Source organism: Chionomys nivalis, chromosome 21 (assembly GCF_950005125.1).
Source record: "Chionomys nivalis chromosome 21, mChiNiv1.1, whole genome shotgun sequence".
Classification (NCBI taxonomy): Eukaryota; Metazoa; Chordata; class Mammalia; order Rodentia; family Cricetidae; genus Chionomys; species Chionomys nivalis.
This window is the reverse complement of record NC_080106.1, coordinates 23,802,061-23,818,516: the sequence shown is the minus strand read 5'-3', so window position 1 is coordinate 23,818,516 and position 16,456 is coordinate 23,802,061. Positions and strand designations below refer to the sequence as shown.

Below are 16,456 nucleotides of genomic sequence, written 5' to 3'. Positions count from 1 at the left end.
GAAATCTATGCAAGAATGAACACTAAGGAACTGGAGAGATCTTTTGGTTCTGGACTCTCAGGGCGTGGCGAGAAGGCAAGCTGGGGGGCATAAGTCCCACGTGACTGCCTAGTGGCACACAGGCTGCTCAAATGCTACGATAACCCCCAGGGGATAGAGTGCTGGCGGCCCCTCCCGGCCCCGCCTCCCTTTCTTCCTCTTTCCTGTTTATCTATTGGGTAATATCTATGTTCATCAAGGGCCCGCCTCCGAAAATAAGCCAATCAGGAATGGCGGGAGGGAGCTTTCTTCAGGAGCTGGTTTCTCTTCTAGGGGCCTCTCCAGGGAAGTAAAACCCGGTCGCAGGCACCGAGGAACTGCGCGCAGCATCTGAGCTGAGAGCATCCGCCGAGTGCGGGCGGCGCAAGCTGGTGAGAAGAGGGCGAGGGTACAAGGTAAGGAATGGGACTAGTAGGTGTGCGGACATCTTCCCCAGCCTGGCCTGCGGGCGCCTCAGGTGATGGGGCGGAGAGGGAGACGAGGTGAGAGGGCGGGACGAGCTGATCCCCGGTCGTGGTCACCCCACTCGCGCGCAAGCGCCACGTGGGCCCGCGCGTTAGTGGAGGAGTCGGCTGCTTAGCCGGTTCCCTGCATCAGCTTCCTTAGTACTGGAGCACCCGTGAGGTGGGCGTTGCAAACTAGATTCCTGTCTTACAGTTTAGAAAGCGGAGGGTCAGAACTCTAAGCTGGAGCCCGGAGTTCTTAACTAGAACCTAGCCGCCCAGCTAAGAAATCAAGAGACGTCGTTTCTGTAGGGACACTGAATTCTGTCCCATCTGCTGCGAAGGGTTTTCGTTGCGCACAGCTGCCTGTCCTTTCTGCAGGGTCAAGGGGCATCCGAGGCCATCTGCCTCTGACCGACCTCATCTGCCCCAAGTTCAGCCGGGTGGGTAAGGGACGATCCTCACTGGCTTTGGGAAATCAATTTAACAGTGCGTCTATACTCTTTGACCCACTGATTTTGGAAGTAAGTAAGAAAAAGGCGGCTACAAAGGCCATGCAATTTGGTGTTTAATAAGTACCAGGTTAGTGGAAACAAACTCCAAATCTCCAGGAATTGTGAAACCATTGTCTTTCACACGGACGTCAGATTCAATGTAGTTGACTGAACGATATAAAAACCTGTACAGAATGTACCCTGATGGTAAACTGTGCTTTTTTTTTCTTTTCTTTTCTTTTCTTTTCTTTCTTTCTTTTTTTTTTTTTTTTTTGAGACAGGGTTTCTCTGTAGCCTTGGCTGTTCTGGAACTCACTTTAGACCAGGCTGGCCTTGAATTTACAGAGATCCTCCTGCCTCTGTCACCGGAGAGCTTAAAGGCGTGTGCCACCACGCCTGGCTTGACTATCTCTTATTTGTTCTGTTTTGAGACAGGGTTTCTCTGTGTCCGTCCCTGACCTCCAGCTCTACTCACCTGTGCCTCCCAAGTGCTGGGATTACGGTTGTGCATCACCACCGTGCATGGCCTCACCTTGTTACCATGGCTGGCCTGGAATGATGCGCCTGACAATATTCTATGTCAGTCAGGCTAACCTTGAACTCACAGAGATCAGCTTGCCTTTGCCTTTTTGCCTCTCAAATTCTGGAATTCTAGTCATGTAGTACCATGCCTGGCCTGGAAGTGTCATATTTTATTACACTTTTACAAACTTTGTGAAAACTTGGCGTGGTGGCACACACCTTTAATCCCAGTGCCCCAGAGGCTGGGACAGGTGGATCTGAGTTTGAGGATAGCCTGATCTACAAAGTGAATTCCATGCCAGCCGGGGTGACAAAGTGAGACACTGTCTAGAAACTAAACAATGACAACAGCAAAAGTACTTCCAAATCTTGTGAGAACAGCATCTGGTAATTTTAGCTACTCTGGAATCTGAGTCAGGAGTATCTAAAGTTCAAGGCCAACCTTGCAACTCATTGAAACCCTGTCTCAAAATAAGTTTACGGTTTTTTTTTTTTTTCCCCCCCGAGACAGGGTTTCTCTATAGTTTGGAGTCTGTCCTGGAACTAGCTCTTTTTTTTTTTTTTAAATTTTATTTATTTATTATGTATATAATGTTCTGTCTGCATGTATGCCTGCCCACCAGAAGAGGGCACCAGATCTCATTACAGATGGTTGTGAGCCACCATGTGGTTGCTGGGAATTGAACTCAGGACCTCTGGAAGAGCAGCCAGTGCTCTTTACCTCTAAGCCATCTCTCCAGCTCCTGGAACTAGCTCTTGTAGATCAGGCTGGCCTCAAACTCACTGAGATCCTCCTGCTTCTGCCTCCCGAGTGCTGGGATTAAAGGTGTGCGCCACCACCACCCAGCTCAAAATAAATTTAAAATGAGGGCTGTAGCTCAGTGGTCGATCAGCACAGGAGAGGCCATGTGCTCAATCTCCGTGACGCACAAAACAGCAATCAAACAAACCCAAGCGTATGAGGCTGGCAGTATTCCCATGCTCCTAGCAAGTGCCAGCGAGACTAGTGAAACTGTGTCTGTTAAGTAGCTAGTGTCTCTGGGCCTCTGAAAATGCCAAGGTGAGATAATATTTGAGGACCTGCTGTGTACCAGGGACCAGGCTGTACTCACGATAGTCGCCAGAAGCAGCTTCATGTCTGGCATTTTGTGGAGCACAGAGATTACTGGGGACAGCAGATACCTAAGTCAAAACTTACACACTGCAGTGGAGACTGGATCAGGGAGCTTTCTAGTAGCCTCTGGCCTGAGAAAGGACTCAGAAAGGAGGGAAAAGGAGACACGAATCACCTGGGAGGTCCTTATTGACTATAAAAATCAGAGAGAATCTTAGCAAAAGAAGTCTTCACAGTATTTTTTTTTTAATATTTGAACTTTGAAGCTTTTATAAACCCTTTAATTTTTCAGGCTGAAAAACAACCACCTCCACTTGCCAGCATAGCTTCAGAATGTCAAGTACCGTGTCCTATTGGGTCTTCAATTCTGCACGGAATCGAATTGCTATCTTACGAGGAGGTAGACGCTTATACTCAAGGGGTGCCGCAAATAGGAATCAACCGAAATGGAGGCTTTCTTCTCCGGCATCGTCGACTGTGAAGACCAGTATTCCGCGTGGTGGCTTTGCTCTGCAGAAAGCCTACAGACATACGTCAACCGAGGAAGAGGATTTCCACTTACAGCTTAGCCCTGAACAGGTCAACGACATGCTTCGAGCTGGTGAGTCATCTCACAAGATTCTTGATTTCAACAATGGAGTTCCAAGTTCAGTGTTACGGTTTGAGAGCAACCAGCTGGCCGCCAATTCCCCAGTGGAGGACCGGCAGGGTGTAGCTTCCTGCATGCAAACCAACGGACTGATGTTTGGCATTTTTGACGGCCATGGTGGCCATGCATGTGCCCAGGCGGTGAGCGAGAGGCTCTTCTACTACATGGCAGTGTCCCTGATGTCCCACCCAACCTTGGAGCAGATGGAGGAAGCAATGGAAAACATGAAGCCCTTGCTACCCATCCTCCAGTGGCTCAAGCATCCTGGGGATAGTATTTATAAGGATGTCACATCCGTACACCTGGACCACCTTCGAGTCTATTGGCAGGAACTTCTTGACTTGCATATGGAAATGGGTTTGAGCATTGAAGAAGCGTTGATGTACTCCTTCCAGAGACTGGATTCGGACATCTCACTAGAAATCCAGGCCCCCCTGGAAGATGAGGTGACAAAGAACCTATCCCTCCAGGTTGCTTTTTCTGGGGCAACAGCTTGCATGGCCCATGTCAACGGAGTTCACCTGCATGTAGCAAATGCTGGTGACTGCCGGGCTATCCTTGGTGTCCAGGAAGACAATGGTGTGTGGTCCTGTTTACCTCTTACCCATGACCACAATGCTTGGAATGAGGCTGAGCTATCCCGGCTTAAGAGAGAACACCCCGAGTCTGAGAACAGGACACTCATCATAGATGATAGGCTGCTGGGTGTCCTCATACCCTGCAGGGCCTTTGGGGATGTCCAGCTCAAGTGGAGTAAAGAGTTGCAGCGTAGTGTGCTAGGGAGGGGCTTTGATACTGAGGCCCTCAACATCTACCAGTTCACACCGCCCCACTACTACACTCCGCCCTATCTGACGGCCAAGCCTGAGGTTACATACCACAGGCTGAGGCCCCAAGATAAGTTCCTCGTGCTGGCGTCAGATGGTCTGTGGGACATGCTGGGCAATGAGGATGTGGTGAGGCTGGTGGTGGGCCACCTGTCCAAGGTTGCTTGCCATAAGCCGGACCTGGACCAAAGACCAGCCAACCTGGGGCTCATGCAGAGTCTGCTGCTGCAGCGGAAAGCCAGCGGACTCCATGCAGCTGACCAAAATGCAGCCACGCATCTGATCAGACACGCCATCGGAAGCAACGAGTATGGGGAGATGGAGCCAGAGCGACTGGCCACCATGCTGACATTACCAGAAGATGTAGCCAGGATGTATCGGGATGATATCACTGTCATGGTGGTGTTTTTTAACTCAGAGTCAATTGATACATACAATAAGGAGGGTTAAGAGACTCACCCTGTCGCCAAGGCTAACACAAATACCCTTTAAAACATTTTCACTTAGTCCTGAGCGAAACATTCAAACCTTATTAAAGAATAGGCAGATATAGGTTGCTGAGTGATCGACTAACTAAAGAAATCCAGTCTAGTGAAGAAGCATTGGCGATGATTTTTGTGTCTATGGGCACTGGTCAACTCTTATATGCAGGAGACAGAATAGAGTCAAACCAGCTTAGGCTCATGTAGCCCGTGTCCTCTATAAAGACACTGTCAAACTGTGTCATCCTGTGCTTCTAAAGGATAAATTTAAATCATGATGCTAAGAATAAAGAACTTCAGGATCTTCTGAGACCCAGTTGCAAAATTTACAAATGTGATCCTTCTGAGCTGTTCTGCACAATTTCTAGGCTGTAGTTTTTGTTTAGTTTTTTCAATTACAAAAGCCTAGGTTTACAAAGCAATCTTCAGGGCACTTTTCTATGTCGTATTCTAACTTTCCTGTGTGTGAGAGAGATTTTCTGTAACGACTGTGAAGATAAATCTGTGCCATTTGCATTTGAACACTGGTTAAATTTATTTTAAAACGGAATTCTCAGACTTGTAGGCAGGACTGCTGTAAGCATGTGTAGGACCACTCTTTTTTTTTTTTTCTCTCGGCTGAGGATGAGAGGGGCTAAGTCTCTGAGCAGCCTTTGGTCCTTCTGTTGAGTTCCACCCCGAAACCTTTGAGCCGAACTGGGAGGTCATTTTTGTCTAATCCCCAACTCCTGACCTGCTTAGCAAAATGTTCCCCCTGGGCTTAGTCACGGGGTTATTCATAATTCTCCTTTCTGTGTATATCCCTCAAACACTGACACAACACCAGCCTCATCCTGCCGATACTAGAACATCTTTCTGCTCCCAAGATTGGAAGGGCGATGGTGTGACCAGGTGGTTGTGGACATCTAGGCAGGGTGGGTCTATTCAGTGGTTTGTGGATTTTTGATTTCAGCCTGAGTCTAGAGGTGTGAAAATGGAGAACAGCCATGAGCCGAGGCTTTCTCTCTTCGTCTTGGGAGGGAGGCGGGAGACTTATCATGCGCAACACCTGCCCCTGCCTGTTAGGAATTGCCATCGCTATGCTTCGGGGATTAGACCATATTTAGTACGAGAGTTAGGTGAAAATTGAGATGCGTCTGGTCATAGGGGCTGCAGAGTCTGTTTGCTTGAAAACTAACCCACATGGGTCCTATTTAGGGCATAAATGTCTTCCTCTCTTGGGTGGCTGTGGCATTAAACAGCCTGAAATGTGTCCCTAAATGGAAACACACATTTTTTTTGGCAGTTTTGATTTCCTGGACCTCATGGGAGCCTCTCCTCAGCTGATCCCATGTCTCACCCACTGTTCCGTCCATGCACTGGCAGGTTGGGCCTCTTCGCTTTTGCAGGTAGACATTGGGTCAAGAGTTGGGGCTGGGCTGGCAGACAGCTCAGTGGGTAAAGGCTGCCAACCCTGGAAACTAGAGTTCCATCCCTGGGACCCACGTAGTGGAAGGAGTTGAAAGTTGCCCTCTGACCTCCACATGTGCGCCGTGGCATGGGTCCTCACAAAATAAATACAATGGAAAAATAAGGGGATTGTTCTTTGTACATTTTCTAGTGTTCCCTGTTTAGTGATAAAATTTCTTCTTTTTCTCTCTCTTTTTTTTAAAGGAACTCTTGGGTTCTTTTGTTCTGAAACTGTTACTATTACTTCTGATCGCTTAGATTTTTTTTTTTTATTCAAAAATAAAATGTAGGCAGTTCTCTCTTGAGGAGCCTGTACCCGCACTTGGGTGTTTACTCTCTGTGGCTCTGTCCTGCTCTCAGGTGTGGCTTACCTTCTGAGGGCCTTTTTCTCTCCTCACGTGTAAGTCTACTCTAGATAATAACCCCACTGGTGCTGCCTCAAAGTAGAAAATGAGAAGCCTGGGTATGCCGGAACATGCCTCATGCCTTAAACCCAGCACTTGAGTGGTAGAGGCAGGAAGATCAGACGTTCAAGGTGGATACATGAGAGCCTGTCTACAAAAAATAGTGCATCCCATTATGCAACCAAGGCCAGCCTCGGCTACACGGTGAGAACTTGCTTCAGAAAAAAAAGATAAAACGTAGCTCCATATGTGAGTCGTTATTATTCTAGCTAGAAGGTTTGCTGTTGAAATGGAAGACCTATTTGATGTTCTTTGTTTTCCTTTGTCCTTTGTTTTTCATGCCCGCTAAACCCAGGAGTATCCTGGGAGCCTTAACTGGCACTGAGTGCCTGAGCCCTGTTTTCGAGGCTGGCTGGCATGGGTCATAAGTGGTTGTGATTCAGGTAACTTATCCTGAAGTTGATAGAACACAGACCTCCCATTTGTGTCTCCAAGAGTGTCTGTGTTTTCTCACTGTCTAATAGATGTCCCTGTTTTCCAGCTGAAATATTGGGAAGAAAGGCTGGTTTGTTGTCTACCGTTCTCTCTTCCTCTATGAACTCAGCTTTTCTGTGCCTGCTCCAGTGAGCATTGTCTTCTGGTTACACGCCAGTATGGCTGTCTCCCTGGGTTTTGGCCATGGCCCCCTTGAAGTAAATGACCTTTTTTGGGGGGGAGGGATGCAGAAACGAGAAAGGAGATTCATGGTCCTTGTCAGTTCTTCATATTCTTTTCATAGAGATTTGAATTTTTAGACTTTTAAAATTTAAATAATGAGACTGCCGATTTAATATTGCAAATGTAACTTTTGAAGGAAGTTTGTCTTGGTGCTTAAAGTGACATTTGTGATTTGGGGTAAGAAGCTGACGGAAAGGTGTAATTTCCATAGATATTTGTTTTATGTGTAAATAGTACAGTGCTGTTGATTTCCAAAGTTAGTAAAACTAGAAAAGCTGATACTTTTGAATGTATGCTAGATCATGTTAATAAGATTCAGTTTTCGGAGATGTTATTTATAACATTAAAGCTAATTTATTATGATGTAAACTGTGAGGTGGTGTAATATATAGACGTTTTCCCCAAAAGTATATTTGACTTAAAAGCTAAAAAGCTTTAGGCACACGGGACAAAAACTCAGCTGAGACACAATCAAGTTGACAGTTTTTTTAAACAGAGGTAAAATGTAAACAACTTGACTTTCAAATAAAGAAGGGCATAATTCTGTAGATCAACCACAAAATATATTCAAAGGGAGACTGGGTCTATTTTGTTGGACAGTTAGTGGGAAACAGTGCCGTCCCAGGTGAAACCAGAATATTCTGGAATGGAGCCAGCAGTTTCACATCTTTGGAGCGTGTTGTGTCGAAGCTCCCTTTGGATTTGAAGGCCAGGGCTAGCGATGCAGCAGCCTGTGTCGTAAATGGTCATGTGTGTAGCCTGGTGGGGGAGGCATGTTTAGGCTGCTGTATAACTATTTTCTGAGCCATCTGAGGTCCCGTCCCTTCTTCCTTTGGTTCCTGGTGTCTAACTTGCCTTCTGGAAAAATGCTCCTTACTATGCATTTTCTTGGAATAATCATTAACTGTGTTCTTTAATAATTACTGGCATTTGTATTTTAAGCTGTGTACCAGTGTTCCTATCTGACCCCGATTTTCTAGCCTTTGAGGATATTTAAGTAGAACTTTTAAATAAAAGAAGCGAAATGAAATGTGGTTTCTTGTGGTTTGAACATTAATTTTTCTAGCCCTTAGGATGCGAGGCCAGCTTTTGTTTCAGCATTTTTCTCTGACCGAGGAAGACTATTTAAGACCCTGCTCCAAAGACAAGCATGGCACACGAAAACTTTTAGTAGCTGCTAAGCACACAGGGAGTCCTTTTAAAATTTTTATTTTTAATATTTTATTTTAACTAAGTTTGTACATTTGTCTCTGTGGGTGTATCACATGAGTGCAGATGCTCAGGGAGGCAAAAAGAAGCACTGGATCTCTTGGCGTTGGAGTGGCAGGTCGCTCTGGGCAGCCCGATATGTGTTAGGAACCAAACAGGTCTGCTTCAGGAGCACGCTTCCACTGAGCCTCTCTTCAGCGACAGGAGGATTCATTTATGTTAGCTGTGTGAGTGGAGAACTGAGAAGATAAAAGACTGGGCCAAGACCCGCTAGAATTTCATAGTTTACTGAGACCCTTCTTGTAAAACCAGCTTTTTTTTTTTTTTAATATTTATTTATTTATTATGTGTACAATATTCTTTCTGCGTGTATGCCTGAAGGCCAGAAGAGGGCACCAGACCCCATTACAGATGGTTGTGAGCCACCATGTGGTTGCCGGGAATTGAACTCAGGACCTTTGGAAGAGCAGGCAATGCTCTTAACCACTGAGCCATCTCTCTAGCCCCCGTAAAACCAGCTTTTGTGTTAGTAGTAGTATAAAGCCAGTTCTGGGGAAAAGTCTAGGCTGTGTTCAACTGAAGACCCCACTGCAAGATTGTACAGTGCCTCAGTGCAGTCAAAATGATAGTGTTCAGTGGGTCCTTATGAAAAATACAGGTACAGGGGCTGGAGAGATGGCTCAGCAGGTAAGAGCACGTGTGTACCACCATGGCTGGCAAGCACTGGGCATCTGAACCCAGGTTCAGTTCCCAGTACCCATATGGTGATTCATAATTATAACTACAGTTCAAGGGGATCCTATGACCTCTTCTGACCTTGGGCACTGTACACACATGATATCCAGACAAAACACTCATCTATAAAATAAATAAAAAAAAAAACTTCTAATGCAGATACAAATCTTTAGTCATTTGTATTTCAGTTAGGGCTGGCTAGTTAAGCTAGGTGTTGAAAAAGATGTGTTGAAGGGCATGGAGAGAAAGCTCTGTGGTTAAGAGCACTGACTGCTCTTCCAGAGGACCCAGGTTCAAATCCCAGCACCCACATGACAGTTCCTACCTGTCTGTAACTCCAGTTCCAGGGCTTCAGACATGCCTGCAGGCAAAAAACAATTAACATGAAATAAAAATAAATTATTTTTAAAAAAAGAAAGAAAAGATGTAGAAACAAGGCTTTTAAAAGATGGCAAGGAGGGGCCGGAGGTCACCTGTGAGGACAGAAAGGGACTGTGCAGAGTAATCTGGGTGTGGTGTTGTGGGTCACCCAGCGACCAATAGTTCAAGGTCATGCTCAGGTGCCTGTCAAGGACAAGGGCAGCCTAGGCTACCGAAGCTCTGGCCCGGGGAGATCCTTCAGAGCGGCCTCAGAATGGATACGGCTTCTCTTTATTAGTTTGGCACAGAGCCAGAAGTCCTGCCCTATCTCTGCTTCCCTGGGATGGTACAAGGTTGTTAGTGTTTAATCCTTGTTAGTCTTCCCACTCCACTCTCCCCCTCCCCACACCCATGCCTGCTCTGCCCCAGGGATACAAAAGCTGGTTGTGAAATGAGTTAGGAAAGGTGACTGGCTGGACACCAAGGAGAAGAGGAGAAGCAAAAGAGGAGGTCAGAGAAGAGGAGGAAAACAGCAAGCAGTGGCGTGGAAGTAAAACGAAGGGAGGAGTTTGGCCACGAGACTCTAGTATTAGAGTACATGGATGCGGATGGGCAGGAATGGCCAATTAGCTACAGAAAGCTCCGCTGCAAGAGAGGCAATGGCTGAACCGTACTCTACGTGGGTCTGGGGACATTGCGTGACTCTAGATGGTGAGGCAGAGGAGGGGGTTGGCTGGGTCGGTGGGCTGGTGGGACTGTCTTCCTCAACCAGCGTATCTCTGGGCTTATGAAGGAAAAGAGGATCCAAAGTTCATTTGGGAGTTCTGGGATTTTGCTGCCCCCAAATGGCGCTGTAGCACGAAAAAAAAAACGGGGGGGGGGGAGAATTAGGTACCTCGAGCCCTGCCTGGTGGCTGGGTCATTCATTTGTGAGGACACAGGGATAGGAGCGTCAGTAGGGGGTGCTCTAGTTTGTGTGGGAGGCCACGGGAGACACGGGAGACACGAGGCTGCCTCTAGATGTCGCCATCCAGCTGTGCTGGTGTCAGCAGAAGCTGGCTTGAGGAGGGCTGCCCCGAGCTAATGAGGCAATGTGTCCTAAAACTTTGAGCAGCATTTCCTTGGGGTGCAGCCTGATACACAGGGCTCTGGGCATCTTTGGGGCTGGAATTAAGTGGGGACTGAGGGAACAGCACTGTCTTGTGCTTGTGGGGAACCGTTGAGACCCAGGCTTGCCAGAGCAGGTGGTTTAAAGTGGCTGCCGTCTGGACCAGCTGTCCTCAAGGTACTTGTTTACCTCTGTGAAGTACCCATCACCTCTAAACAACCCCATTCTTATTCTGCTCCTACAGCGGGCCAGCCTCTCAGCAATGCCTGCACTCTTCTCGCCCCAGCTTTTAGAAAAGTCTAAATCACTTCCGTGCCCCTCGACTTAGGTACAGCTACCACACGGCAGTCAGATATGAACTGTTGCTTCTCAGCTCCTGTGACATTTTGGGTGGGAGCTCAGATTCCTCTTCCCTAGACGGGCCTCCCTCCCTGCCCATGTCATGGAGAGTGTTTTTAGGATGTATCAAGGCTTTGGATTTGCTCTTCCCCATGGCTGGGATACCTGGCACTTTCTGCCTCCTCTTGATTTACCCAGATCTCTGAGCCTGATTCTGCTAGATTCCAGCTTGTTTGGAAGACTCCCTGACTTTCTAGGTCTCTCTTCCAAGCAATCCCTCTCTATTTTTAGCACTGGCTGGTCCTATTTCATCTCTCCATGGGTCTCCCATCCCATCTGTCTGTCTGTTTTCTTTGCAGCATTAGGATTCTGGTTTGGCTTTCTGCTGGATAACCATGCATTAGCTCAGCATCTGACGTGAAGCATACAGTCAACATTTAAAATGTGGAGGAGGCTGGGGATGTAGCTCAGTGGTAGAGCACTTGCCTAACATTCATGAGGCCCTGGGTCCAATCCCTGGCACCACAAAAACAGATGAATAGATAGATAATAGTTAGCTAGCTAGCTAGATGATAGACAAGTAAAATTTTAGAAATAAAAGAATGAAAAAAGGGGAAGATTTTGGTTTCCTTCCCCAGGATAAAGTTGTATTTTCCCAAGAGTTAGGCCATACGTCTGGCTGTAGGACGAAGACTAGAATCTTCTACATTTTGCTGCTTCTTTTTTTTCCTTCTTCTGGTTTTTCAAGACAGGGTTTCTCTGCAGCTTTTGGAGCCTGTCCTTGAACTTGCTCTGTAGCCCAGGCTGGCCTCGAACTCACAGAGATCCGCCTGCCTCCTGCCTCCCGAGTGCTGGGATTATAAACCTGTGCCACCACTTCCCGGCTACATTTTGCATCTTATTGTGAATTGGACAATACCTCAAATTCTTTCCCACTCTACCCACCAGTCAATTAGAAAAAGGTCTAATTGCCTCCCCCCATTTTGTTTTATAGGTTTTGCCATATAGCTCAGGCTGTGTTTAAACTCTCCGTCTTCTTCTTTTAGGCCTCCCAGTTGCTGTGATTAGAGGCATGCATGAACATTCTCTTGGCTCTGAAATGACCTCAGGGACTTCCTTGCAATCAAGAGACCATAACAAAGGACATACTGGAGACTGGGAAGGCAAAGTGGCAATCTCTGTAACTGATGATTACACATTATTGTGCTGCTCACTCTCGTTGTGGCTGTGTTGAAAACTGAATTTTGTCTTTTTCGTTTTCTTTCCTCTTTTTGTTTTGTGGTGCTAAGGATTTAACTCAGAGGTCTGTGAGGGCTCGCAAGTACTCTACTGCTGAGCTACCTTCATCAGCCCCTTTATTTTTGATGTTTTCTTTGTTGTTGTTTTGAAACAGATTCTCAGGAAGCCCTGGCTTGCTGTTGAGCTTTCTGTGTAGCTGAAGCTGACCTTGAACTTCTGTTCCTCCTTCTCAGTTCCAGAGGCTAAGATTAGTGCACTGCCACGGCCTCACACGTGTGTGGGAATTATTTTTATTAACAACAAAAAAGGCTTCAGTGACTTCCACCACTCTCTCCTGCTTCCAGTGTGAAAACCATCTGGATCCCTTGCTGATGTGTGGGGCTAAGCATAAGCTGATTCTGCCCATCAACCCTTTTGCCCCTTCTGGTGCTTCTGTCACTCTGATCCATTTTCAGCCAGTGAGACTGACTATAGCAGGGGCTCAATTTATGTTTTTTTGTTTGTTTGTTTGTTTGTGGGTTTTTTGTTTGTTTTTTGAAGCAGGATTTCTCTGTAGCTTTGAAACCTGTGCTGGAACTTGCTCTGGAGACCAGGGTGGCTGCGAACTCAGAGATTTGCCTGCCTCTGCCTCCTGAGTGCTGGGATTAAAGGCAGGTGGCCTCACCGCCCAGTTAATTTATGATAATTTAAAGTAACACACCTGGCTACATCTGTGTATGTTCTGGCCAGATGCCGTGCCAAACGCTTTACATGAATTGTCTTCTTTAAGCTAGGTGTGCCTCCATCCCCAACCACTCCTGCCTCTACTCCCAGTAATTGGCAGGCTGAGGCAAGAGGTCTGTGGTTTGTTAGTTCTAGCCTGGGATATGTATTGAAACTCTCAAAAACAAACAAACAACAACAACAAAAATCCCCAAAGCTGGTATGGTGGCACAGACCTATAATGCCAGCACTCTGGAGGTAGAAGGGATTTCAAAGTTATCTTCAGCTACATATTGAATTTGAGGCCAGCGTAAGCTATCCTGAGATCCTCTCTCTCAAAAAAAAAAAAAAAACCCAAAACAAAACAAAAACTATGTACTATCTTATTTAACCTTCATACAACTCCTTGAAGAAGTGTTAGCATCCCATTTTATACTCAGAAGATCTGAAGCTGGGTAGCTAAACTGCAGTGCCCCAGGTCATAAACACAGTAAGGCAGAGCTAATCTCCAAACCGTGGTGCTTGACTTCACAATTTCTTCCTTGTATTCACGCAGCTGGGTTGAATATTTATTCTTCTGATAGGAATGTGCTCCCGCAGCTGCACGGAGGATCCACAGCACTCTAGGAAGGAGTGAGGGGTGGGTTCACAGGAGCAACCTAAGCAAAAGTTGGGGTAGCACTTGGCAAGGTGTGAACTGAAAGAAATAGAAGGGATCTGCCCTTCGGCTAGAACCTCTGTGACAGACTGGAGCTGTATTGATAAATCTCCTAGCATACAGGGGTCCTATGTATGGATTTTCCCGGTGTCCCCAGCCAGCTGGGGCTTTGGGACTGGGGGAGGCAGGGAATGTCTGCCTCCAGTGAGCACGAGAGGTCAGCAAACCTTGGTCAGGCTCTCTCTCCAGATCCTATGGTCTTGCCCTGGTCTCTGACTCAGTCCCCTCATCTTGCCCTGAGACTGGCATCTCTAGCTTGGAGATGGGCCCGGAACCCCTTAGGCATACAGTGAGGTTTGCTTTCCCACCCAACACCTATGAAAGTTTATTTCAGAGGGCGAGAGGGAGGAAGGGTGGGCCAGGCAGCTATACCAGGGCATTTGAACAAAAATGGTCATGGCATTGATGTTTGTAAGAGAGAAACAGTGTTGACATGACTTCACCCAGCAGGAGTCACAGACCCTGAGGCAGCCATTCCAACAGGCTTTAAATGTGACTGTGAAAAGTGAACAGTGACCGAGGAACTTTATAGAGGATTTTATAAATAAGTAGCGAAATAGGAGATCAACAGAACATACAGCGTGACCCCCAAGTTGAAATCCTTCTCCCATCCCTCACGGTTACTCTTCCACCAGCTCCCTCGTGACTTACCCCATTGGCCAGGCAAACAGTGGGGGAGGGGAGAGAGACTATCTTGGGAAGGGGATGAGATCATTCTAAGACTGGCTGATTTAGAGCTGGGTAACTTTTTCCACCCATATGGCTCTCAGAGACTTCTGCACTGGCTCATAAACCTTGGCGCCAGCTTTGGGGATCAGCCACGAGGCCCCTCCTCACTGTGGGAGATGGTGGCCAAAATTGGATGGGGCTGGGGATAGGGCTTAGGTTGAAACAGAGTGACAGGGGTGTGTGTGTGGGGGGGGGGCATGGTTCAGCTAGGACCAGACAAGTGTTTTGCTTTACTGGGTCCAGGTATCCAGAATCTCTCTAGGAACCAGTGTGGGTAGATGATGCATTTTGTGGGTGAAAGTCACCTTGCAAGGAGCAGAGCTGTGTCCCTGGCTGTTCCTCTATACCTGTATTTGGGGATTCCAATTGGCCAGCCTGGCCCCCCTAAAGGATTCTACCCTGCAAGGGGTAGATGCGGAGGGAAGAGGCCTGGGCTAGGAAGGAATCAAGGCCCAAGTCTAGGTCAGTACACGATTGGGTTCAGTTCGCCTGACCCTATGCCTCTGTCATGGTATCAGTCAGGCCACCTAAGACCCAAGTCCCAGCCTTGAGGAAATAGTAGCCTTGGTCCTTGAGCTTGGTCACATCTCTGAGCCTTTTCCCAGGCAGTTTACCTACTCTTCCCTCTCTACCTGCCTTCGTCACCTCCCTAATCCTGAGCTGAGTCAAGTACTCAACTGTCCCCAAGTCAGTGTCCAGCATGACAGTTTTTCTGTGCTCATCTGAAGCCAGGGCTTGTGTCTAGGGGGAATTCTAGTACACGTTGCATAAAGGAAAAGGGGAAGGCCTTGAAGGGATAGGGGTCAGGAGAAGACCAACCGTGTGTGCTTGGTGCTGTTCTGTGCCCTGCTCAATGCTACTCTGTGCCAGGACCTCCAGGGGCAGCTGGCAGCCTCGGGCATCTCAGGCCCTGTCACACAGGGTGAGAGAATATGGTATGCGACTCGCTGGGCTTAGCAGGCAAGGACCAGAAGCTGGGCAGAACCAGAATGGGCTGGAGTACTTCTTTAGCCTGGCTTTTGGGCAGCAGGGCTGGGAACAGAATTCTCCGGTTGGATGGAGTTGTTCCTGGAAAATTCCCACAAGCCTTTTCAGCTGTGTGCTTTGTGCCTGGCCTTCCTTCAGAAGTGAAGGAGCAGGGCCCTTTCTGCTAGAGGGCCCCTCAGGCAATGCCCTTGCCCGCTCTGCCTGCAAGCCCCGGGCTCTGGGCTGGCACATCTGCTGAGTGCTCTCTATTGGCCTCACCAATTCACTCGGCCATTCTAAAAGCAGAGGTCAGCATTCCTAGACTTTCAGAAGGAAGTTGAAAATCTAAGATGCCGTATGGCTTGGCCAAAGTCACATAACTGCATCAGGGTTGTAGCACCCACCTATTGATGGCACATGGTGCCCCTCTTCCATTCCTACTTAGAAGTCCCCAAAGGGCAGTGTGCCCACAAGCTGAGGATGCCACTTCCAGCTCAGTACCTCCTGCCCAAGGCCTAACCTGGCCTGGTGCCTGTCACTCTCAGAATAACCCTGGTAGTTCTGGGCATGGATTGCAGACCATCACTTGGGACCTATTTTTAATCCTTCGGGTAATGAGGAAGTCTCACCTTGTGCACTAACCACTTGGGACAAGGCTGGATTATGTGGCCTCAGCCTCAAGTGATCTTGCTGCCCTACTGGGAAATAACCCCGACTGGAAGGGGAAGGCCAGGCTCAGCCACACTCCCTCTCTTTCCCTGCCCTAGCCTCTTCCCAGAATCCTTACAGCCTGTCATCCCCACACATTATACTCCCATGTCTGTGCGTATCATGGCCAAAGGTACCAGGGCATTACTGTCCAATGTCTTGTGCACTTGAACAGCCAGAAATTCTTTCTTTAGTTAGAGGATTCTAGAATCCAGGTACAGGGGCCATTTAGAGATTTAGTATCTAGAACTTAACTTCCAGAATTTAGGGTGTCGGGATGCTTTGGGGACAGTAACAGATGGTATTTGAGGAGGTGACAGAGGTTGTGAACACACTCACATGAACTCTGAAAGGTCAAGTGATTCGTAACCAATGGAATTATGGGCCCCAAAACTATCTATAGAGAAGGGGATCTAATGGAACTCCTTAGTGCTAAAAAAGATGTGTGTGTGGCTACAGAGGAGGAGGAACTATGTCCTGAGTCCATGGAGGAAAGATGCTCA

The 16,456-nt window shown here is 47.6% G+C and overlaps 1 protein-coding gene across 1 annotated transcript; it reads left to right on the top strand.

Annotated features, from left to right (window-relative positions):
• The first annotated feature begins 318 nt into the window (after positions 1-318).
• Pdp2 (pyruvate dehydrogenase phosphatase catalytic subunit 2) lies at positions 319-8,122 on the top strand. The gene is made up of 2 exons (XM_057754058.1): positions 319-434; positions 2,905-8,122. Exon 2 carries the CDS (start codon positions 2,946-2,948, stop codon positions 4,536-4,538), a length of 1,593 nt encoding a protein of 530 aa, XP_057610041.1. The 5' UTR covers positions 319-434; positions 2,905-2,945; the 3' UTR covers positions 4,539-8,122.
• The last annotated feature ends 8,334 nt before the right edge of the window (positions 8,123-16,456 follow it).

Coding starts and splice junctions, on each gene's coding strand:
- Pdp2 (XM_057754058.1), top strand. CDS start 2,946: ATGTCAAGTACCGTGTCCTATTGGGTCTTCAATTCTGCACGGAATCGA.